Source organism: Cheilinus undulatus, linkage group 13 (assembly GCF_018320785.1).
Source record: "Cheilinus undulatus linkage group 13, ASM1832078v1, whole genome shotgun sequence".
In the NCBI taxonomy this organism is placed as follows: Eukaryota; Metazoa; Chordata; class Actinopteri; order Labriformes; family Labridae; genus Cheilinus; species Cheilinus undulatus.
The window spans coordinates 20,900,883-20,924,975 of NC_054877.1; the positions used below are offsets into that span (position 1 = coordinate 20,900,883).

Below are 24,093 nucleotides of genomic sequence, written 5' to 3' on the forward strand. Positions count from 1 at the left end.
GTAATATGAGAATTGTCTATTTCAAAAGTCAAAAAATCAGCACATTCAGTTAGGATTTACTGCAGAACAGTTGAGCTGGACTGCATTCATTTTGCAGTATCACAGGCATAGATTTACGGCCGCAGTTCTCCTCAGAATCCAGGGATGGATTGTAAAAAAGAACTTACTGCATAATTTATTTATGAATCATAGAGACCAGAAGGCCAGGACAAATTTTATGATTGATAAAAGTTTAACAACTAGGATCTGAATAAAACTATACATTGACATTTGAATACCACTCATCTGACAACACAAATACATATCACACAGAATGAAGCGAGTTCAATGAACATTAAGCTTTTATTTAGCAACAATAGAAATTTGGTTTTTATACCTAAAAGTTTAATAAGAGACGAAAACTACCAGTTGTTTATTACTACAGTAAAGGAATCTTCAGTGCTTGATTGTAAAAGAGGTAAGGCTTGCATAGTTACAGTGATAGACATGCTTTATTCTGAAAGCTAGACCAATAACTCCAGGAATATTAGTAACTACACTTACCAAATGCAAGACCTTTACACACACACACACACACACGCACACACACACAACTCAGTAAGTACAAAGCCTGTTTCTCTATTTGAGTATAGTTAGAAAAAGTGCTACTTTATCTACAGTCAGGTAGATGTTATGTGCAACACTGTTCATCTCTATTCACAACTATACAGTTCATAATTAAGGTCTTTTAAAGTCTTTAAAGTTTTTAGTTAGGTTAGTCCTATTGTTGTACGGCCCATGATTTTCCCTGGATGTCACATTTTACATGAGTTCATCTTTGCAGAAATATTGCTAGATTTATGATCAATTGCTAACAGGTGAACCTTTCTTCTAATACTTATCAGTGAATTATAAGATGTATGAACAAGTAGAATCAAAGTTTTATAAAACTGTAACTGTTAGTGATTTTATCTCGTACATCTGCACTGTTTGTAAAATGTGTCATGACCAGCAGGAACCATGGACAAACTACCAACAACAAAATACCAAAGTTGCTTTTTCATCACTCTAGCTAGCTAACATAAATATTAGTATTTCTAAAATACATTCTATTTCATGCCTATAACATATTTAAGTGATTAAGGGCCAGAGAGGTTTTGTGCTTTATTGTTCACACATATCTGCTATATGCCTCTGGGTTTCTTTGTTTCATTTTTAAGCATGTTATGACAACCTTACCCTCTGTTCTGTACTTCTTGACATTGTTGCTTGTGATAGGAGGCTCTAGCACAAACAAGAGTACAGAAAATGAAGTGGAAAGGTTGTGAAAGTAGACATCCATGTCCTTGGTGTTAGATTGTAGTTCTACTTATTAGTAGATGTCAGGCATCAGGGTGTAGTTCCTGTCCCAGTAGCCTTTCAAGTAGAGCCAGTCCTGAGCTTTGTTGTGAGGGTTGGGCCCCTGCTGAAACCACCTGCGGGTTTGAACAATGAGAACATGAACTTAACATAATTACACTTTGGGTTAAAAGAAAAAAGTGAAAAGCACACACCAGAACACAAGACTACTCCATAAATTCTCTAAAAACTTTATCTGTAAGTGCAGTGTCTCAACCAATGCATTTAGTAACAAAACGTTGCAGTGGTGCTTTTTGTCCTGAGGGGGGTGTTGTAGTTCAGTGTAGCACTTCACACCACAGAAAAACAACAGGAAGAAGGCAAAGCTTTGAACCAAACCTTGGACCGAGTGTAGCATTCCTTCTCAGATATAATAAGAGGGATGCAAACAAATAACACAAGACAACAGGGAGGCAATTAACAGCACTAATTAGCACAGAGGGAAATTACATTACATCATACAACTCCATGACTAACCTTGTTTTCCACTCCTCTGTTGATTTAGTGCGATTTTTCCGAGCCATTCTTTGCTTCTCCTCAAGTCTCTTCTTCTCTACACTCGCCAAGTCTGAAGAGGCATGAATAAAACACATGTAAACCACTAGATATGATATTATAGCTTATAGTAGGGACTAAAATGAGGGTTATATGATGTACCTATATCTCCATTCTCCATGGATCGGATGTCAGGTCGGAGACGACTATCTGTTGAGGGAATAACTCCCTCCATGCTCTTCTCCAGCTCATTTAGGTGCATCGCAAATGCAGAAAATGCATAGAACTGACCAAAAAATAGGTAAAAGTTTAAAGTACCACAGAGAGAAAACCAAATCAACTTTCATAAAGCATGTTTAAAAACAGCAGTATCCAACCAAAGTGCTGTACAATACATAAAAAAGAAAACTATGAGAATCAAAACAATTAAAAGCAAGCTCTCTACTCTTAGTTTAAATCAGACAAGCAATTGCCAAGAGGCTGGGTCAGACACTCCAAGGAGCCTTAAAGTAGTTTTATAACTGTATATTTATATATATAGGAGGGGCTGCCATTCAGCACATTTCAAAACAAACACTGCCACCTTTAAGTCAACCCTGTATCCTTGTGGAGTTTAAAAATGAAGCCGGCAAACAAGTGCAAAGCTCAAACACAAACCCCATGTTCAAATGCTCATTTTTACAGAAGAGAAAAAATTATTACAGCCTGGTTAAAAAAAAAAAAAAAAAACAATTTTAGTTGGCAGAGTTCATGTCCTAATGAGCACAAACTGTATAATAGGGTGATTTTTTTAGAACAAGTCTGTTTCTGTTTTAAAGAGTATTTATGCATAAGAAGGGGCCTGGCTGATATGAATACAAGCAGGCACTTTGCAGCTGTTTGTCAGGATGTTTAGGTGCCTGTTGTCAGTTTCTTTGATGACTTAAAGTTAGTTTGTGACCGTGGGTTCATTATGTCGACTGCCATGAACTGATATCCAAAAAACTGCTTAAGTGACCAGATGAGTGATACCACTCAGGCTTTGCCCAACTCTGTTTACATCCTATGATTGAGACTGATATTCTCCCTCTACCTGAAAAGAGTCAGACGCGGCAGAATTGTGCACCAGTAGGTAGAACAGGGATAATTGTCTAATACAGAAAGTTGCTGTTTACTATGCCGGTAAGAGATGAGAGCATTTTGAAATGGTTCTGAGCTGAAAGACTTGATTTTACATCTGCTTTTGCCTAGGAGCCAAAAAAAAGAGGTGTTAAAAATCAATAGGAGGTTTCAGGCACTGTCCCTGATGTACTGTAACGGGGCCAGGACACTTTAAGTTGTTCAAGGGGACATGACGACTCACCATGGCCCCATGTGTTCTTATACTGTGCAATTTTTAGCTGATTCAGACATATTTTGAGTTACACGACTCACTTGGAAGTCAGGCTAACTTTCAGCCTGATCTTGCGCCCTTTGTTGTTGTGTCAGTATACATGGGGACATGATGACTAACCATCGCCACATTACTTCCTGCTCCCAACTGGTAGTATGAATTTCTGGTATGTTTTGGTCGTATGGCTTTACATACTTGCACAATAAGCAAAGAAACCCAGCAGAACCTTAACTTTGCAGCATGTTTCCTTTAGAATTACCATTAAATGGCAGAATAGCCTTTGGATATGCCTTCACTAACTGCAATAAAGGAAATAAAGTAGCAGGAAAAAGGACTACCTGCAGACCTCCAACTGACAAAGTATAGCCTATTTGTTATCATTAACTGCTAGTTGTGTTTGCTGTCGATACTGTTTACTTGTGTTAGAGAGATGGCAAGGGTGTTTCCATCGCTGTTTGTAGCTATTTATAGGCTTGAAATCATACAGTGTATGCTGGCTTAAAGGAAGCATGTAAACTGAGAACAGAAAAGGGTATAGGATGGAGCCTTGTGGTATACCATGCTACAATGGCTGGTGAAGAGGTGGGCTAGTCAAAGTTCATGTAGCAAGTTATTCTTCTTCTACTTATATAGGAAGTAAATAAACTCAAGAATTTAATACAAGCACCAACCCAATGTCAGAGGTAACAACAATCCACACAAATTTGGTCTCAAGCTATTATGTCTGCTTTTCCATTTCCATAATAACAAACTGCTCCCCTTCAACAACTTTTATTTCCCTTTATACCTTGGCTGAGTTTTCTGGTCGAGGTGTTATCTTCCAGATGAGCTCGCTCCCAGGGATGACCTGGACTGTCTCTGCGTCTGGTGGAGGCATCTCCTCAGGCTCCTCATCCACGCTGCTCTGGGTCCACAGTGAAGCACATATGGATACACGCTCATGTTTTAGCTGAGTCTTGTGGAATCGAAAACATCACTTACTTTAGAGAAGCATATCCTAATACCTGTTTATTGCCTTTTTTGTCGTCTGAATTCTTTTTGTCAGTCTTTTTGTGGGCCTCAAAGGTAGCAGGGTCTACTGTGTAAAGACACTCGGTCCATTTGCCGTATATTGCACAGAGTTTCTTTTTGCTGCAAATAATCAAAGAAAATGTTAATAATACAGCTTAAGATACCTTTAGTAATTGATACATCATTAATTTTACCACAATATTGAAGCTCTTCATGATTTTATTCCTTTTCTCAAAAGTACGATTCAAGAGCAGATGAATAATAAAATCAGTGGTAATTAGGAGAAGAGTACCTTTTATCTAAGATGTATCCCTCCACTTTATGGAGCTCTTTTCCAAAGAGGCCACAGGGTTTGAAAGTCATGCTGCATCTCTCTCCAGTCCTACCACAGAATGACAGACCGTTTAGCAATTCTCTTTCACTGTTCTCCTTCTGCCGAGCTAAAGGCTTTCAAACATTAATTATCCTGCTCTTCTGTTCTAATGGCAGCCGTCCCAGTTCTGCTTCCCATGATCAATAAGCTGAATATGAAAGTAGAACGCTCTGCTGCCGAGCAAGGAAAGAAGGATGTTCATGCACCCAAGACTCGGTGCATGCTAATTAGTGAGGAGAACATTTACAGACAGACAGACAAACAGGGAAGAGCGCTCTAAGAGAAGGGAGCGTCTATTACTTGTGATTGATCACTTCCACGCTGCCGTACTGCTCGATCCAGAGCTGTCCCACGATGATATTGTGTACACAACAGGTGGGGTTTGTCCAGGTGTAGGCCTCATTATATCTGCAGAAACACACATTATATAAGATGCCTCAAAAGGAACCAAATCAGACATGCAGAGCTGTTTTAAGAAGATGCACTCACTTCGGCAGCTCCAGTGTGATCACTCCTTTAGGCTCAGCTTCTATGCTCTTTCCCCAGAATTTGAGTTTGGGGTAGATTGAGCCATGGAAGACGAAATCCTCCTTCAGGCCCTCAGCATGAAAGGCACTGACTGGAGGGTGGTGGCTTACTTGCTCTGAAACCCACCTAAAGCCCAAATCTTCCCTGTGGTGGAGAGCAGAGATATATTTGGTAAATAAATCAAAATATAAACAGTTTCATACATAGGTGTGCTCTGAAACACATCTGTATACTTGACTCGCTGCTTTCAGTCTGAAATCTGACCTTATGAGCTCATAAGTCTCCCCCAGTAATGGGTTGAAGGGTTTTCCAGTCCTCTCCCATTGTGATGCTACAGCTGACACAGCAAATGCTGCAACACACTACACAGCAAATATTTATGATAAAATAACATCAGGAAACTTTATAGTGTTTGACAAAAAAAGTACAAGAAGTCTGAAATGGTCTTGTGGTACCTTCATCCTCTCAACAGAGTCTGTTGTAGCATTGGCCTGGTGGATGAGGTAGGTGTGCTCCATGTATTCTGTTAACCGCTGCAGGAAACTCAGAGGCTCATTGAAAATCACAGGCATGGCAATCTTTGATAACTCCTGCAGGAAATACAGAAAAAAAGTGACAATCTAGAAGAAGGGGTTATATCAGGGCTAAAGTGTTACTAGTACCAGGGTTCAAGTGGAACAAGTGAGTGAGATTGTCAGAATCCTTTTTCATTGTCTGAAAAACACAGCTTGATGAAAAAAACATTACTGAAACTTTATTGCTTGTATTAAATGTAACATACCGTGGAATACCATCTTTTTTGTATTTTTGCACAGATTTGGAAATCTTGAATATCTACTGGCCAACAAAATGTGAAATAAGCCACATAGCTGTACCTGAGAGAGGGGCAGGTTGAGGAGGAGCTCATTTGCATTTAAAGAGGCACAGCAGGGGCTTTTGAGAGTTGGTTTACGCAGGGTCAAAACATCCTTGTGGGCTTGAGCTATGTATATTATATTTTGCCCAACCTTAGCACAGAAGTTTTAGTTGGATCAAGGCTGGGGTAAAAGTTAGAAAAGGGGTGTCATATTTCACTTTTAAAATCAACTAAAGTCAAACATAGTTACAGGAAATTACTTCAAATTAAAATGGCTGCATAGCATTTAAAATGTAATTGTGTTTTTTGTTTTTCTCACACAATACTTTTTCAATAGATGGTACGCATGTGACATCACAGGCAGCTTTTAAGTAACTACATCTTGATGATGTTTACCACAGTCAGTCCAGATCTTCATCTGATAGAATATGTTAAAAGAAATGTTTGGTCTTGTTGACACAAGATGAAGCTGTGCTCTTAAAATAGCTACTACTAGCATTCAAAAGAAGCCAAAAATATAAGCTAAGCTATGTCCAATTAACATGATTGGTTTTATATGACAAAGACAAAACACAACATAAGGTCCATCAATATTTATCAGGCTATAACGTAGCCTTTGTAAATTAACATGAATTCTATTTGGTTAAATACTTAATTTTTTTTCTGTGAATGCTTCATGAAGTGAATGTAGTCATTGCTGTAATAGTTTGTAAAATATAATATGAAAGTTGAGAGTTGTAACGTGTGAACTTGTCACATTGAAATTTTTAAGTTGGGTTAAAAATTGAACTAGATTAAGTAAGGCAACTGTGGTACATTGATCTTGTTATGATATAGGCTAAACCACAGATTTTTACAATCAGTTTTCACAACCAGAGTGATCTTTATGGGGATAAGCTAAAGAGAGAAGTAAATAAAACACTAAAATACAGAGAAACATCTGATCTAAGGCATCGTAGTATTAAAACTTTAATATGTTAACTCAAAAATGTTAACTCAATTTCACATCCATCTCGGCCGAACCAGGCTGATGTGTGCCTTCGGGCTCTGCTTTGCGTCCTTAAAATCAGGTCAATATAGCATCAGAAAACTCAATTTATGACCAATGTGCCATTACGAAACAGTTGTGTTTCAGACCATTTTGCCACTCAGCCTGGCTGAACAGTCGTGTCACCTGCCAAGAGTGATGTCAGTGCATAACCTCTATACCATTAAAGCAACAGTATTTAACAATAACTTGCACTTTTGATCTAATCTAAACTCTGAGGTTTGTTGTGAAAACTTTGATCTTTTTCCTTAAATGCACACAACAACCTAAATATGGTTTGCATGAAGAGATGAATTAACCAAGCCATGTTAACCTCATCAAATGACCACATGACTACACTCATACACACTTTGTACGTGTCCCATGTGTGTCTGTATATTGACTGTATATCTTCACCACCCAGTTGAACTGCACGACTCATTAGCCACATTTAATTAGAGAATCAAATATTAAGAGATGTAATTAAAGGTAATTAAATCCAGGCTGGAGCAGAGTGAGGACTGACATCCCACAGGACTCCAAGACACTGAAACTAATGACTAGACTCCTAAAACCCACCATACGTTATAGATAATACAAACAGTCATTTATCACAATATCTAAGCTTTGTTTTTAAATATCAGTCAATTTATGCACAACAAATAAAAGACAGTCAGTTTAAGGGGAATCGTCTCTTCTTACCATGCCAATGCATTTTTTCAGGATACTCCAGATGCTAACCTCATTCCTGGAGAACATGGGAGCTGGCAGACATGTTCTGTGTGACAAATGACAAATAACTTTATTTCTAAAGCAGAATTCAAATCATGGCAAAAATGGGCATTATAAGTGGCAAAAATGGGTAAAAAGTGGCAAACAGGATTAAAGTGACAGGTATGGGTGGAAAAGGTAGTGAAATGGGATTAATAAGTATCAAACATGGCTAAAAAAATAGGCAAATGTGAATTTCAAGGGACAACAACTGGTTACAAGTAGTAAAATTGTGTTTAAAATGACAAAAAAGGATCAAAAGTAGCAAAAACAGGTTTAAAGTGGCATAAATAGGTGGAAAAATTCATAAAATGGGATTTACAAAGTGGCAAAATTGGGTTAAAACAGGCAAAATTGGGTGAAAATTGTGCAAAATTGATTAAAAGTGGCACATAAAAGTGTCAAAACTGGGCAAAGAAGGTGGCACCAATAGTTAATGTCAAAATCAGAACCCAACAATAGCATGAAGTACTTTAAGCTCTAAAATGAAGAAACCTTTAGCCAGCACCCATGCTGCCATCAATGCTACTGATCCAATATGCATTGATATGATCAATAAGTCGTAACTGGGGAGGGCCTGTTCTCTGGGGTTGTCGGGGGCCCAGCCGGCCTACTGATCACTTTTAGTCATCAAACAGATAGATCCTACCAGAGGATCCAACACTCCAGTCACAAGATAAAAATTTACAAGATCAGAAATATAAGATGGTGCCTGGACTTGTATGGCTTCAACACATTTTTAAGTCAACCTCTGTTAACCTGTTAACCTCTGTTATTCATCACAGAAAGTTACGAGAGGATTTCTATTACTTCCCATATCATAAAAGTTGCAGAGCGGAGAACAAAGCTTGAGCCTCCATATTGGAACAAAGTCATCAGACACCTGTAAGCTAATGAGCTTTCAGCTGCTCTGGTCTCATGCAATACTCATGAATAGATGTAGAAGAGCATGTGTTATCAAGACACAACTAAAATTGCACCTAAAGCTTGGCTTGAAAACATAACTTGTATTACTCACTTTTAAGGAGTTTTGACTAATAACTCTAAATTTCCTCTGTTTCTTTAACTCTTGGTCTTAGCCTGTCTCTCTTGAGTATATCTGGTCCATGGTGTGCGTAGTTTATCCTTCAGCTCTGCTTACAGCTGTGCCATAGATTTTTTTGCAGGTACATTGTGTGGAGGCAGATGGTGTTGAACCACTTCCACAAATAAAAGCCATTACTTAAGCTAAAAAAACAGAGGTAGGGGAGGTGGGGGTTTGCTCCATGTAGGATGAAGCATGTAGTGATGTATGGCAGACTATTCTTTTAATGGCACATTGTTTTGTTTCAATAGCCCCACTTTCATTAGGATTTTTATATGGACTTGAATAAAAAAAACTGGCTCATGACATACTTATATGCTCCAGTTTTACCAACAAAGTGCCCACATTGAGCTTAGCATCTTTAGTTTTTGTGTCAGTTTTCCCAAACTGTGGCTTTGCACAGCACAACACATCAGCATTTCTAGTCACATTTTTGAGGAATTCATGGTACAGTGTCATAGAAGGGGGGAAATAGTGAGAGGAATGTTAAACAACTAGAATTAAGCTCCTCTACAGGCAACCAGGGACACATGCGTCTTTGAATGACAGCAGGTACTTCCAGATAAACAGACACCTTATAAATCTTTCATGCACAACCCAATCACACTCACACACAAGCACAAACATATATGCACACAGAGCTAGCCAGTTAGCTTTCCAATTCCTTCTCCAAGCCAGCACATGCTAAATTATTCATGGATCACTTGTTGAATTAAGGCCAAGCCAGAATGTGCATCCAACGGAAATAAAAGAGGTTGTCAAATCTTCAGGAAAAAAAGAGAAATCAAAAAGCATTAAAGACCATGCGCCTTTCTGATTGTTCGCTTGGAGAGTTGGATCTGTCAGGAAAAACAAAACAGGCTATTCTCAGTGGAGTGGGTGCTCAGACAAAAACACCTGATTATAAAAACAGAGCAGAGTGAAAAGGTGGTATCCCATTACACCAGCTCTTCCATGCACAGACCTATCCTCCTGCTGATTAAGGTCTGAAACCTGTCATGATTAAAAGACACATATTTTATTTTTGATTTGATATCCCACAGAATCCTGCACCCAGCTGTGATTGTTCATCAAATAAACATGGGATAGGTTTTCAGGTGAGCTTCTCCAACATCACATTTCCACTCGTCTCTTTGCCATCATTCAAGCCAATAAACAAGCATGACATCATAACTGGAGCATGTCCCACCTGTGCTTCTCCACTCCGTTGCACTGGGCTGATTGGTTGTCATGGTTACCCTCCCCTGACATTCCGGAAGGCCCCCCGAGCGTGCTGGGATGGTGGCGGAGGCTGCTGAGAAGGGGGGTGTCTCTCCCCTCGTCCTCTTCAAAGGAGTGACTGGCCACAGACAGGAAGCCGCTCACAGAGAGCTCCGAACCCGACTCTACGGAACGACAACGGGGGGCAGAAGCCGGGTCATGCCAAAGATGCCAGGTCTACGATCACACACATGCACACAGACACCAATGCAGACACATACATACATGCAGGCTGGAGCAGCCGGCTGACAAAGCTACAGCCCTGAACAATACACTGTCCGCAAATAACACTTGAGCTTGATTTCCTCTCCAACCTCCCCCGCCCTGCTGCCAGCTAAACCCCACCTGAGGATTGTGTTCCAATGAGAGGCCACACTGAGGCTTCATTTCCTCCAACATTGTTTGCTCTGTGCTCATGGATGCAGCACTGTCAGTGACATTACAGGTTCTGTCACACACACAAAGAAAGGGGAGGACAGAGTGGTATCTATGCTCTCCTCAATGACCTCAGCACATGCTAATCGGAGTTTCACACAGTGTTTCTTATAATGACATGAATAACAAACTAAATAATGAGCTGGATTTTTCAATCCTGTCTCTGAGATCTGCAGGCAGTTCCTTTGACCATGAGTTTTTGCAAAGGGTCTGAATACTTATGTCATTGTGATGTTCACAATTTTTATTTGTAATAAATTTGCACTTTGTCATAATGGGATACTGAGTGTAGATTAATTAGAATAAAAGTGATTTTTTTTTACTGCAGCATCAAGCTGTAACATAAGAAAGTCAGAAAAAGAGAAGGGGGTCTGAATACTTTCAAAATGCACTGTATATCAATACTAAGGCTGTCAAATGGTTAAATTTGCATTTCTGTAGTTAATTTTGTTTAATCTTCCCATTTTGTAGATTGTGCAAGTGCTTTGACGGCGCTTCCAGTGCAAACACAGAGGTGCACTTTTAAATGCGTTGTCCCTTACAACAAGAAATTTATGAATGAAAAAGTCTGTTTTTTGTTTAATTAATACACCTTATAAGATGCTTTTTTATTGAACAGAGTCCTCAATTCAGAAGAAGGCTACAGAGGTGGTTGGCGTTGAGTAGTGTTTGTCTCCACTTGCAGGATCTGTCTAATGTGGGGGAGGTTCCATGTTACAAAGGTGAGTTTAAGCAACTTAATGGCAGCCCCCATAAGGAAAGACATGAAAGCACAATAAGAAAAATTAAGAATAATCTGTCTTTGGGGGAAATTATTTGAAATACTATAAGACCTCAATTCAAAAAAATATATATCACAGAAATGATACTTTTTTAAATCAATGTAGATATTTCAGTGCAAAACATTATACATGTTTTATCATGAAAGGGACAATAAAAGATGCAATTAATCACAACTTTAAAAATGCTCAGATTTGGACCAAAACTACAACATTTTAATGTTTGAGTGGCTGAAATTTTTCTAAAATTGGGTTGTTTCTCACTAAGGAGGTAGTTGTGGGTCCTGAGGCCAGACCAGTTGAGAATCACAGTCTCAGAATACATCAGAAAGTTTCTATAGCATCAGTAATGTACTCTGAAATACTTACCAAGGGCATTCTTCTCATTTTTCATGAAAAAAATAGATGACAATTTTCTGTCACATTCATCTAACTCACCTCGATAAACATCTTATTCCAGATAAAACATAAAAAATACTACTCTGATTTCAAGGAGCTCCACAGGTATGTTATTTTTTGCCTCTTATGTCTTGAAACAAGGTCTTTATCTCTGCTTGTAATGGAAAGTGGCTTATCATTAACAAATTAGACATATTTGTTAGAACTGGACAAATACACTTACTTGGATTAGAGTTCTTGCAGTGTTGTGAATGAAAAGCATAAGAGGAAAAAGGTGGTGGTGGTGGTGATAACCATAGTTTAAGTTAGATGTTAAACACTGAATTTCAAGCAGCTGGACAGCTGTATTATTTACATTGTGTAACAGCTGAAAGAAGATTAAGACTAGCTGCATAAACACTGTGTATGTAAACAAAAACATGTAAATGAGTCTTACAAATTTAGCCCCACATTCTCAAATCTCATTTATACAGAGCACAGTCTGACCAGTGGATAACTCAGGCCGATCTATGAATTATGCAGACTCCTGAGAAAGTACACAAACACTTGCTGCAGACAGAAGTCTACTGTAAATAAGGATTTCAGGATACAAAGATGCAGACTTTGCATATAATATTTTGCAAAATATTGTAAAACTTAGTTGCTGGACTGAATCTTACTGGTGGAATGAATTCTTTTCTCAACTTATTGTTATTACTATGAAAGTAAAGTGAGGACAGTCAGATGTGAAGCTGTTTGTGAATGAAAAGTGAGGCACTACTGGAGAAAACTGTTCTAAATAAATATGTAAAAACAGATTTCAATTCTCAGAGTTTACTTATAGACAAAGTTCTGATTTCACTCATTGTTATTCTAATTTTGCATTGTTTGTCCTTAGGGCTGCACAGAAATATCAAAAGCCAACCACATAAATCATAATCCACGTTTAATGTATAGAACTGTGCATAGCCTACTATTTTCTCCATCTCTTTATCACACTCTTGCGCTCTATTCCTTTTCTGATGCATCTCCATACTTCTTTTAGCTCTATGGCTTAATAATCAAGTGAAACAAAAAAGAATCTGAAACCTGCCCTCACAGTGTGACCCAACAACATCTATTAAACTACACTTAAAACCTTCAAGCGAAGCTTTGCAATGCAAGAATTGAACAAATCTCAATGAAACTCAACATCTAATTTGCATATTTAAATGTTCAAAAGACAAGGTAAGGTTTGACACTTAATTGTCTTATTTATGACCTGACCTAAACAGTTCTAAGAGGTTCTGCACTGATGGTTGACCTAGTGTGTAACATTTGACTTCAAAGCTGGTGGTAACTCTGGAGGGGCTGACCTGAGACAGCGTCATAGAAGTCATCATCAGTGAGGGTACTGAGAGTGGACAACGTCCTGCTTTTACACAGGGATTGCTGGAGTTCGTGGTGCTCAGTTGCCACCGTCTGCAGAGCCTCAGTGAGCGCTTTATTCTTCTCCTCCTCCTGCTCCAACTTCAGGCTCCACACCTGCAAAAACACAACCACCAAAAAGACAAAAACACATCAGACGCAAGGTGAAATGAATAAGGATTATATAAATAATATTTCTAATCGAGGTGCATCTCCTACAGATAAAACTACTGGCTGATTTGTTTTCTACTGATGGTTTGATTGATACAAGATATTGATTTGCTTTGCTACAAAATATGTTCTTCTTTGTGGTTCTGATGGCAGGTCATTGTCTCAACCCTGCCCACAGATCTGGTTTCCTTCAGTTGGAACTGAACACCCCAGTCTCCGAGAGCTCTGTACCTCAGGATTGAGTTTCCCTTCAGGGCAACCTGAGCTAGGGCACAGTGTGACAGACCAGATCAATGTTTCCTACTGTCTAACACCGCTGTTGTAGATCTTTCACTCACTCAAAAGGAAAAAAGAAATTAAACAAAAGTGTAAAGATGATACCAAAAGTTATATTAGAAAAACTTTAAGAGTAAACTTGTGAACTTTTACTGTGGCTATGCTCCACTGGTCATAGAAATGGAGCACAGCTTGCACAGTTTAAAAAGACTAAGAGTCACCTTGAGGAAGGCAGCTGAGTCAGAGAGAAACAGGAGATTGTAAATCACACGATAAATCTAAGATGGCAAAGCGTGGCCAATGCTTTCTTTAAAAGATAAAAAAAGTTCATCCTCATCTCTCACTGTGCCTCATGTATTATCAGTGGTGTGCACAGCCATGCACAAAGGAACATCTGGCCACGCATCTTCTGACATGCTCAAGGTTCAGAACAGTTCATGCTTGTAATCAGAACTGCTCAAGTCAACAAATGTACAAAGCAAACTAGAATTTGAATTGGTAACACAGCAAAGTTTAACTAGACACATTAAAACTTCATGTTGACTTAAAAGAATAGAACTCTTTAAATTGGTTACCATCTCTGTCACTTTGCTTAGACTGAGCTTTTGAGTGAACACAATGTAAACAGCTGTGACACAGCTCCCTGCAGGCGGACTCATCATTGTTCTTGACGAGAGCATCATAACACCTGACCTACTTGATGGACAGATGGCTGCAATCATTAATGTACAGAGTGAAAAGATATATGACTAGGGCACAACCTTGTGGAGTCATGGATTTATATGTACAGTGCAGAACCACTATGGGCATTGTCAACAGTATTGGATTATTTGTTTCTTCTAATCAGCAAACCTCAACACTGCAGATCATCAAATTTTTACAGTTATTGATTGTTTATTATCCACCAAAGTGAATCAGAGCACCCCTGGTGAGAGCTAAAGGTTAATTATGAAATCAAATACTGCAATACATAATGTCTTTTGTGCTTTAGTATTGATTTAGCTTATCTTTATCATCAATTCAGAACAGAAAGGTGAGAATAACTGATGTGCAACAATATGCACAGATTTTTACTTTTTCTTTATGTTTTTAAAAGTCCAATTTCTTATTAGTCATTTCAGTCCTGAAAAGAGCTACCATCAGCTAATTAAATCAAAATGCCTGCAAAAGTTTCTTGAACTTCTGCTGCTCTCTTTGGTTCAGTACACACAACCACAATCATGGGGATTACTGCTGACTTGACAGTTGTCAAGGAGACAAACACTGACACTCTCCACAAGTAGACTAAGCCACAGAAGGCCATTGCTGAAAGGGCAGGCTGTTCTCAGAGGTTGTATCAAAGCATATTCATGTAAAATTGACTGGAAGAGAAAAGCATGGTAAGAAAAGATGCACAAGCAACAGGGATGAGCTGAGCCTTCAGACACTTCTCAAACAAAGCAGATTCAAGAACTTAGGGAAAATTCACAAGGAGTGGACTAAGGCCAGAGTCAGTAGATCAAGAGCTATCACACATGGATGTGCCCAGGAGATGGGCTACAAGTGCTGTGTTCCGAGTGATAAGTCACTCCTGAACCACAGACAGCAACATAGGCGTGTTACCAGAGCTAAGGAGAAAAAGAAACCAGAAAGGAAGAAATAACTTGGTCTTCACAACATCACAGCAGTGTCACGTACTGCTGCCTCCATGCCACAATATATTAATAAAGTAATTCTTGTAAAAGAGCCCTGAAAAAGTGATGAGTGCATAATTAAGCGTAAACTCCAGAAGGTCAACAGTTCTGCATGATAAATCCTTTTTTGATTGGAGCGTTTTTACCCTTCTAATATTTTAACAGTGTGGATTTTTCATTTTTGGGAGCTGTAAGCTCTATCATCAAGATTAAAACAAAAAGTCTCGAAATCTTTGCTTTGTGTGTGATGAATCTAGAATATATCAAAGATTCACTTTTTGAATTAAATTGTAGAAAAAAAGTCCACTTTTTCCACGATATTCCAATTTTTTTAGACTTGGTGTATATACTGGATAACTCACAATACAATACCCTTCAAGAGGCTTGTGATACTGAAAATGTCATTTTATGGCAATTAAGTGAAAACTGATATATTGCAAGACAGTCATGCAAGGATCAAACATAATATGGAGTACCTGAAAAAGAAAACATGCCTGGAAAATAGAAGAGGTTTACTTGTGCCAGGAGGGCCAAATTGAACAAATACATGAGGCCATTAGTTGCATCAGCTGCACTGCTGCCATTACATCTGGACTGTTGGTCATGTACTGAATCTCACCACCTGTTCACCATGATGAAATCCATGGGAGTTACTGTATATGTGACGTGTGTATTTTTGTATTCATGTATTTTTCTGAATTGCCCCTTGTGGACAATGAAGACTTTCTCATCTAATCTAAGAGTGGATCATATTCATTCACTGCACTTTGGTGTCAGTTTTGAACACAGTAACTCTTAACTAAGCTCTCAACTTCTTTTCAAACACAAACCTACTGTTGTTCTTTTTTTATCACACCATCTTCATCCAGTCCTCTTTGGGTAGTTAACATTAAGCTCATCATGAGGAGCTAAAGTGGAGACAAATTAGCAGGGATATCTGTAAAAAAATTTTTCCCAGTATTTGGCAATTAACCATGCAAGCTAGTACAGTGATGTATTGCTGTATCAATATTTCCTCCCAGGCCTATTTTGTGCTCTACAGACCACCTACAGTGTAGCTCACAAGTAGCTTGTTTCACACATTTCTCAACAGCTCTTCGACACCTAATGTTACAGACAAACTCAACACTTTTACATTGCTGTTATCACACCTTCTACACTGTAAACTCACCCTCTTTTCTATATAGAAACTAGAACAAGGTTGATGTTCATTTCATGGCTGATAAACACACAAGTCTCTTTCTTGTTTTATCTCAATAAATCAGATTCCTAACATATGAAGCGAAAAAATTTGCTGAGGAATTTCACTGGCAGGTGGATACTCAAACAGCAGAATATTCAACAAATTGTTGCAAAGAGCATCATATAACTGACGAATAGTTGCACAGCTACTTTGGAAACGGGGATGATTCATATCAGTTGAATAGGGGTGCTCAGTTTCTAATGCTACATATATTTGTCTGTTTCATTCAAGTAAATTATGACTTATGGTCTGTCTTGGTATAAATACCTACTCATTGATGCAATTCTTAAAATAACTTTTAACCAATCTCCTTGACAACATTAGAGATAAACAACATTATCTGCGAAAGCTTTTAACTCATTATGCCTTTCTGCAGCTATTTTAAGTTTTTTTTTAAATATTTCTGTCTATATAATTCAGAATGTTGCTGTGGTTTCTATTCTACTGTTCATGGCTGTTGCTCTGTGGCAAAAAAATTTCACACTAGTGTTAAGAAATCTGTCTCATAATAGTCATTCCAGATTTCCTTTAATTTATGGCAGCAATTGATTTACAAGAAAATACAGATTAAAATCCAAGCCATGTGTAAGCCTGTTTATTATCTAAAGGTTAATTTTGCAATCTTCATACATACTAATTTGATATTTGACTGACAGCAGAACACTGACTTTCCTATCATATATTGAATTGTTTTTCCACATCTACAGTTATGGATGAAAGTATTGGCAACCCTGGATTATTTCCAGAAAATACACCATTTCTCCCAGAAATTATTGCAATTACAAGTGTTTTTGGTATACACGTTTATTTCCTTTATGTAAAAATAAAGGAAGTTGAGGGGTATAAGAAGCTTGTTGATGGTTGTAAAAAGCGATTTGTTTCAGTTATTTTTTCCCAAGGGTGTGCAACCAAATATTAAGTTAGGGTGCCAACAATTTTGTCCGGCCTAGTTTTGAGTTTTGTGTAAAATTTTGTCAATTTTGGATTTTTTCTTCAGTTTTTTATTTTTGTGTGTTTTTCCAATGCACATACATAAATGAAATAAACGTGTATACCAAAAACATTTGTAATTGCAACAATTTCTGGGAGAAATGGTGTATTTTCTGGAAAAATTTGTTTATGACTGATTAAGATGAAAAGTTTAATATTCTTCTTCATGTGTTACATTTCAAATGTAAGGAAGAGGATTATGCACTATGCACTTTGAGATTTAAGTCGAAATCACAAGAATAAAATCAAAATTTGAAAATAATGTTGAAATACAATTGGAAAAAAAAAGTTGAATTTTCCACGTTTTTGTAATTTCAACTTTAATCTGGAAGTGCACAGCATTTTTTCCCCTCACCTCGGGCTCCAATTCGCTTTCATACAAATGAGACTATGGCTGAAGTGGCACAAAAATGGACAATTAGTCTATTACAGGCAATGTCTGGCCAATCAAAATTAACTATGTAAATCCTTAGTTGGGGAAACCCCCAGTAGATACTTGAAGGAAAACATCAGCTCTCAAAAATTAATTATATCTATACTTATGTTTGGTACTGGTTGATTTATAACCCCCTTGGCAGATATCAGCCAATAAGCAAACAACATGACATACACCACTGTCAGTATGTCTGCTGTGCAGCACCAAATTACAGCTGATAGCTTGTGAACCTTAGTGCTGTTTTTGAGGAGGTTTATCATAGAGCAAAAGAAGTCATTTAGTGGATAAACTTATTTGTTTTTATGGAAGAAAAAAAATTAAGAAAAGCCAGCAGTGTTGGGTTATCACACAGTCTCTGGTAAAGATCAGCTGTAACACATGCTCCAGTGACAAGAGGAAGGATTAGCAACAATTTACATACATCAAATTTCATAGCTCAACTGAAAAATAGATGTAAAGAACTCTACAGAAGTAATGAAAAAGCATCTGTATCTGTATCATCTGTATTGTTTGAATTATTTCAAACATTTTTAATGGCATTACACCTATTTTTCACAATCAGTGCATCTAGCTACTGGTCATTTGACCAATCTATGATCATTAAAGAGCTTATAGTCAGCACATTGTGAGACTGGCTAACAAGACCGATTTGAAGTATAATATCTGTGTCCAACAAAAAAAAGATTGTCCTTACAAAGCCCAGACAAATGTTTGTTGTATGAGCTCACTGTACAGGAGTCTGCGTTAACACTGCCTGTCCCGGGCACTTGGCTTAAGAACCCATCAAGGGACAGAACACTTTGTTGTGTAACTAACCATCCCGGCCAGCTCTCCTGCTCTCGCTGCATCCTCTCGTCTGAGCACAAACAGCTCTATTTTAAGCTCCGCTGAGGCTGTATGCTGTAGCAGTTGCTAGAGCCTGGGAGGGATGCTTCTCCTTGGCCAACACCCCAAAGGGGGGAGCTTCTACTTTGTTCTAAAATGTGCTTTCTCTGCTGAAGGGGAAACAAATCTCAGAGGCAGGTTTATAACACCTCTACACAGTGCACTGGAATAACTGTGACTGTATATCTCACTGCACATGATGTGTGACTGCCGGCAGTGTAGAAGCTAAAATGTATTTGGTTTGAAGGTGAGTTGAGCAGTGATGCACAAAAGTCATGCAGTTTCCATTTGAACAGGTATCTCCAAACGCACACACATAACCCTTAAGTTTCAAAGTCAAGGTCTAAAGTACAAACACCTTTCATTTGTACTGATAAATGAACAAAGAAGGACATCATTGCAGGCACCAACAGAAGTGAGCAATTATGCTCAATGTGGGTCAATAACCCGTGTGGTGATAAATGACATAAAAGTCAAATGGTGCTTTTTGCTATAATCAACCCCCAAAGGTTTAAAGACAAATGCAGCCTGTAGATACTAGAAACTGAGCAAATGTAGAGAAAAAGATATAGCACTGCCCTTCTTCTTCCTACAGAGCCACACAAACTGATAGATCAGCTTATCTGTGTGTCACCACTAAGTGGCTTCATGCTGTAAGCCTCCATTTGTTTTCCTGACAGGTGTGGAATACTGAAACACCAAGAAATGTTTGTGATGTGCATATGAGACTAACTGTCACAACCCCCTAGAGTATTTCTACACTGCATCGCCCATCTGCCTCTCAATCATCACAACATTGTTGTGAAGAAGCAGTTATGTGCACTGAACACTTAAAATCAAATGTACAGTAGTCATCACAGTGCTCCCTGTCTGTGTTGTTTAAAGCGGCACTCTAACTAGCATAGTTAAGCTGCACAGCAGCTGCTGAAATGGGTCACACTACATACACTCTGCTTAAGGGTGACACTGTAATTGCTGCAAAACCCCATGCATCACGCTTCTCAATGTCATATAGCCCGATGTATCAACAGCTTTGACAGCATCATGTTAGGATGAATACAAAATAAACAAATATGCCTGTCGCAGCTATAGAATTATCAGCGGCAGCAAAACAGGAATGTGGGATTAGACTTAATGCTGCCTAATAGAGCCAATCTCAGCAGTGTAGGAAATATAATCCAGTTAGTGGATGTAATAGCAGCTTAGCCTGAGACCAGTGGATGTAACATGCGTGTTAAGCCCTTTCCTTCATATTACAATATCAGGGTATAATAGATTTATTCACTGTACATCGTTTTACCACTTTAAATACTTGTTGTCTGATGACACTGCAATGAACTTGTTCATCCTCTCAGTGATAACAGTGCCATGTTATTCTTTGTGACAGGAGAGCAGCTGCTGGTAGTTCATACAACTATAACATGGTTAAGCAGTGCACACATCACTGTGCAAACATGCTGCATGTGGGCATTGTTGCACAACAATATGTCTGGTTGACCATGGAGCAGGAATTTACACAGTCTGATGTCAAATTAATCAGCTGTTTTAAAACAAATCACCTTAAATAAAGTCTCATACATCTATTTAAATACAACCTAATGATTTGCAAAGTGTTTCAGTACAAACCTTATGGTTATTGTGAATTAATAAGTTATCTCAGCATTTTTTGGATGTAATGCAAAGCATATGTGAATTGATGAGGACATAAAGAGGAGACCGGAACCAATTTTTTTTTTTCTTAAAGATCCTGTGATTAATTTTTGGGTTGAATTAATTTTAGCACCCCCTGTGGACAAATCAGAATGTCTTATCTCTCTGCCTATTTTGTCTTGTCTTTATCTGTTGCTTTGTTCTTGTGTTTGCTTCTGCACATGTCAAAGCACTTTGTAAACCCATGTTTTTAAAAGTGCTATACAAATAAAGTTATTATTATTTGCCTTGTACATTAGTATGAGTGCTTTCAGTCAAGAAATCCCATTATGCTCTTTTAACAGTCAAACCTAGCACTGTCTACATTTTTCTTGTGTGATGCATATCGTCTTGTCTAAAACCACAGTCATACTATACGTTTTCAGCACAATAAAGGTTCATTTGTGCTCTTCATCTGAAAACCAAACTGCATTCAGTTCGTCCATTCTTTGTTCTTCTAAAGCCAGATACAGAACAAATGTGACAATATCACCACCTAGGTAGGGGCAGTGTTGAGCAATATCACTGCACAAATTTCTGGATATGAAATAAAAAAATACTATTCACATGGGATTAATATGACCCTTGGCCATCCGCTAATTTATGAATTACCCCCTAATGCCGGTGTTTGTTATGGTGCATTCGCACGGGATAAGAAAAGTCTGCAATGTTCTAAAATTAACTACATTCCTGAATGAAAGCACGAAATTACTGAATGGCTGAAACAATGAAAACAGTGAATTTTTATTTTAAAAATTCATACAAAAAATGCTATGTCCTGCACATCGTATTCTGCAAATTACAGACATGCCAATTTGCATGGGAATAGTATTACCTGTTGCCCTCTGTGTGTGCTGAGATACGTTAGGTAATTTGGTCTTGAATTTTTGCTCTGCAAATTACAGACATGGTTGATTTGGCTAAAAAAACAGACATCCAACGAGATAATTAAAAAATAGCAGTGCTGCCCAGGTAATACTAATCCCATGTGAGTAGGGCTACAGTAACCATTGTAACGGACCAAAAAAATCATGTAGGCTGACCTAAGCTTTACAGAGGCAGCATTTAAAGCAATTCAAAATAACCTGTTATATATTTTCATTCTTCAACTGTAGATTCTTGCTTGCTTTTGTTGTCATTAGTACTAATTTCAGTTTCATAACCTACTAAAACCTCCATACAGTAGTTTTAATGAAGCTGATGCAGAACAAATGAGCTGCTGTATTTTAACCCTCAATCTTCACCATCCTAAATAAATCCATATCTTAATTAAACAAGATGTAATTCAATCTTTCTCCATGCTCTTACTTTGATTGAACTGAATATTTTGCAAGATCACCAAATCAAAGAAGATGGAAAGAGCAGTGAGGCATATAGTATGACTTCAAAAATGCCCAATTTCACTCTCAATTCACATCATTAAATTCACAAGAATGACCTCTGCATACTGATTAAAAACTTTCGCCCATGCCAATGCTTCAAACCAACAACACTTCAAACATCAGAATAAATTCAATCGTTGCCGAACTTCAAACACTGGCTAAGTCATGAGGGAAAAGCCCAGTGCAAACACATCCAGCTGTTTAGATGATGATAAAAAAACATCAAGTGAGACACAAAAACAAGTGTTTGCTTAGTACCTGTGCAGAAACTGGATGAGAGTGCCGTCAGCGTCTCCTCTTCCTCCTGCTTTCGGATGCTGTGGCATGTGGAAGTGTGCCTGCAAGCGTGTGTTTTCACTGTGTGAGGCTGAATGCGTGTATCTCCAGCTGAGCCTGTGAATATGCACGCGCTTCAGTTCCCTCGCTCAATGCACAGCCTTCGCCTAAAGCAGGAGTGTGTGGATCCAAGTCCAAGGATGTGTGTGTGTGTGTATGTGTGCCTGTGCTGATCTGCAGGCTGAATGCAGACCTAAGCATAAAAACGGATCTTGTGAGTATCCTTCCTACAGACATTGCCAGTGATTACAGTACTGTTCCACTGCTCCCCCCAAGGGCATGGTGCAACCACTGGGACAGGTGGACGGGGACATGAACACATGCAAACTTCAAACCAGATTTGTATGAGAGAGGCAATGTAAGGGGGAGGGACTTAAGGATTTTGTAATCATTTCATATCATTTTTTGAGCCAATAAGAGCAGAGCATGTGGGTGAGGGTATGTGAGACAATGGGATGAAGATTCATACATTCTCAGTGAGCTGCAGCTAGTAAAAAAAAAACTTCAAACACAAATAAACATTTGACAAAGACAAACACTTTCAGTTCAGTAACAAGCATCCTAATATTAAAGCATAAAGGATTAGCCACTTCAAAATTTTACAACAGAGAAACAGTAAAATATGTATAAGAAATGCTACATTGATTAATTATAGCCTAAACTCCAAAGCAGGGTTGTAATTCTTGAGTCTAACTTAAGTGCGAGGGGGCTGGCTGCTGACTGTTCATCTCTAACGGACACTCTCACATTTATCTGAGATTCCGTATACCTCAGAAAGGAAGCGCCAATTTGCAACTATTTCCAGTTTTGGATATTTTTTTCTTTGTTAAATTCAATCTTATTCATAAGATTGAATTTAACAAAGAAAAAAATTACCAATCTTATTCATAAACAAAGTCTGGCAGTTACCTTCATGACATATCCACATTGCAAAATTTGCAGACTACAAAAAATTTCATAAATAAAATAGAGAAAAAGAACAATGGTCTAATCCGGGATTAAATAACGTACAGACCTGTTTTTGAAATATTTACCCGAACAGCGGCTAGCTTTAGCTTTGTTAGCTTTAGCTATTGCTAACATAGCTACATTGTTAACATTACTACATAAGCCAATGTAACCAAGTTAGCTTTAGAAATATAAGCTTTTAGCAAAATAGCAAACACTAACTTAGCTACATAGATAATGTATCTACACTACTTACATAGCTGCTTTGTGAGCTTAGCTGTAGCAATGTTATTTATAGCTAAGTTAGCTAAGTAACATTAGCTTTAGCAAATGTAGCTAAAGCTCTCGTAGCTACATAGATTTTATCATTTTCTAACTTGTTGAGCCAGCCAAGTGATGCCCTCAGCTAAGGCCAGATGCAGGATGATTTCAGATTCTTCCTAGTCTTTGCACTTTTCAGCCACCATGGATGATGCATAAAAAAAGACTTTACAGCAAATGCAAGCAAGAGTAGTCCAATTTGTTTGGATATAGTCATGGAAGAAAGTATTGGCACCCCTGGAATATTTCCAGAAAATACACAATGTCTCCCAGAAATTGTTGCAATTACAAATGTTTTGGTATACACGTGTTTATTTCATTTATGTGCATGGGGGACAACACACACACAAAAAAAAACAGAAGAAAAAATCCAAAATTGACACAATTTTACACAAAACTCAAAAGATGAACTGGACAAAATCACTGGCACCCTTAACTTAATATTTGGTTGCACACCCTTGGGAAAAAATAACTGAAACCAATCGCTCCTATAACCATTGTACCACTCTTCTTTTGCAAACTGCTCCAGGTCTCTCAGATTTGAAGGGTGTTCTTGCAACAGCAATTTTGAGATCTCTCCATAGGTGTTC

General features: G+C 38.1%; 1 protein-coding gene across 4 annotated transcripts in view; it reads right to left on the reverse strand.

Moving 5' to 3' along the window:
* Window positions 1-328: 328 nt before the first annotated feature.
* The window catches only part of LOC121520728 (oxysterol-binding protein-related protein 1-like), a 33,909-nt gene continuing 10,144 nt past the window's right edge, over window positions 329-24,093 (reverse strand). For all 4 annotated transcript variants that reach the window (XM_041804320.1, XM_041804321.1, XM_041804318.1 and 1 more), the window contains 13 exons: window positions 13,102-13,270; window positions 10,084-10,279; window positions 7,742-7,817; window positions 5,612-5,746; window positions 5,421-5,518; window positions 5,118-5,300; window positions 4,929-5,036; window positions 4,548-4,637; window positions 4,249-4,375; window positions 4,032-4,148; window positions 2,035-2,158; window positions 1,855-1,945; window positions 329-1,454 (listed from right to left, as the gene is read on the reverse strand). In XM_041804320.1, coding sequence (XP_041660254.1) covers window positions 1,352-1,454; window positions 1,855-1,945; window positions 2,035-2,158; window positions 4,032-4,148; window positions 4,249-4,375; window positions 4,548-4,637; window positions 4,929-5,036; window positions 5,118-5,300; window positions 5,421-5,518; window positions 5,612-5,746; window positions 7,742-7,817; window positions 10,084-10,279; window positions 13,102-13,270 — 1,617 coding nt within the window. In that variant the 3' untranslated portion in view covers window positions 329-1,351. The remainder of the gene's footprint in view (window positions 1,455-1,854; window positions 1,946-2,034; window positions 2,159-4,031; window positions 4,149-4,248; window positions 4,376-4,547; window positions 4,638-4,928; window positions 5,037-5,117; window positions 5,301-5,420; window positions 5,519-5,611; window positions 5,747-7,741; window positions 7,818-10,083; window positions 10,280-13,101; window positions 13,271-24,093) is intronic.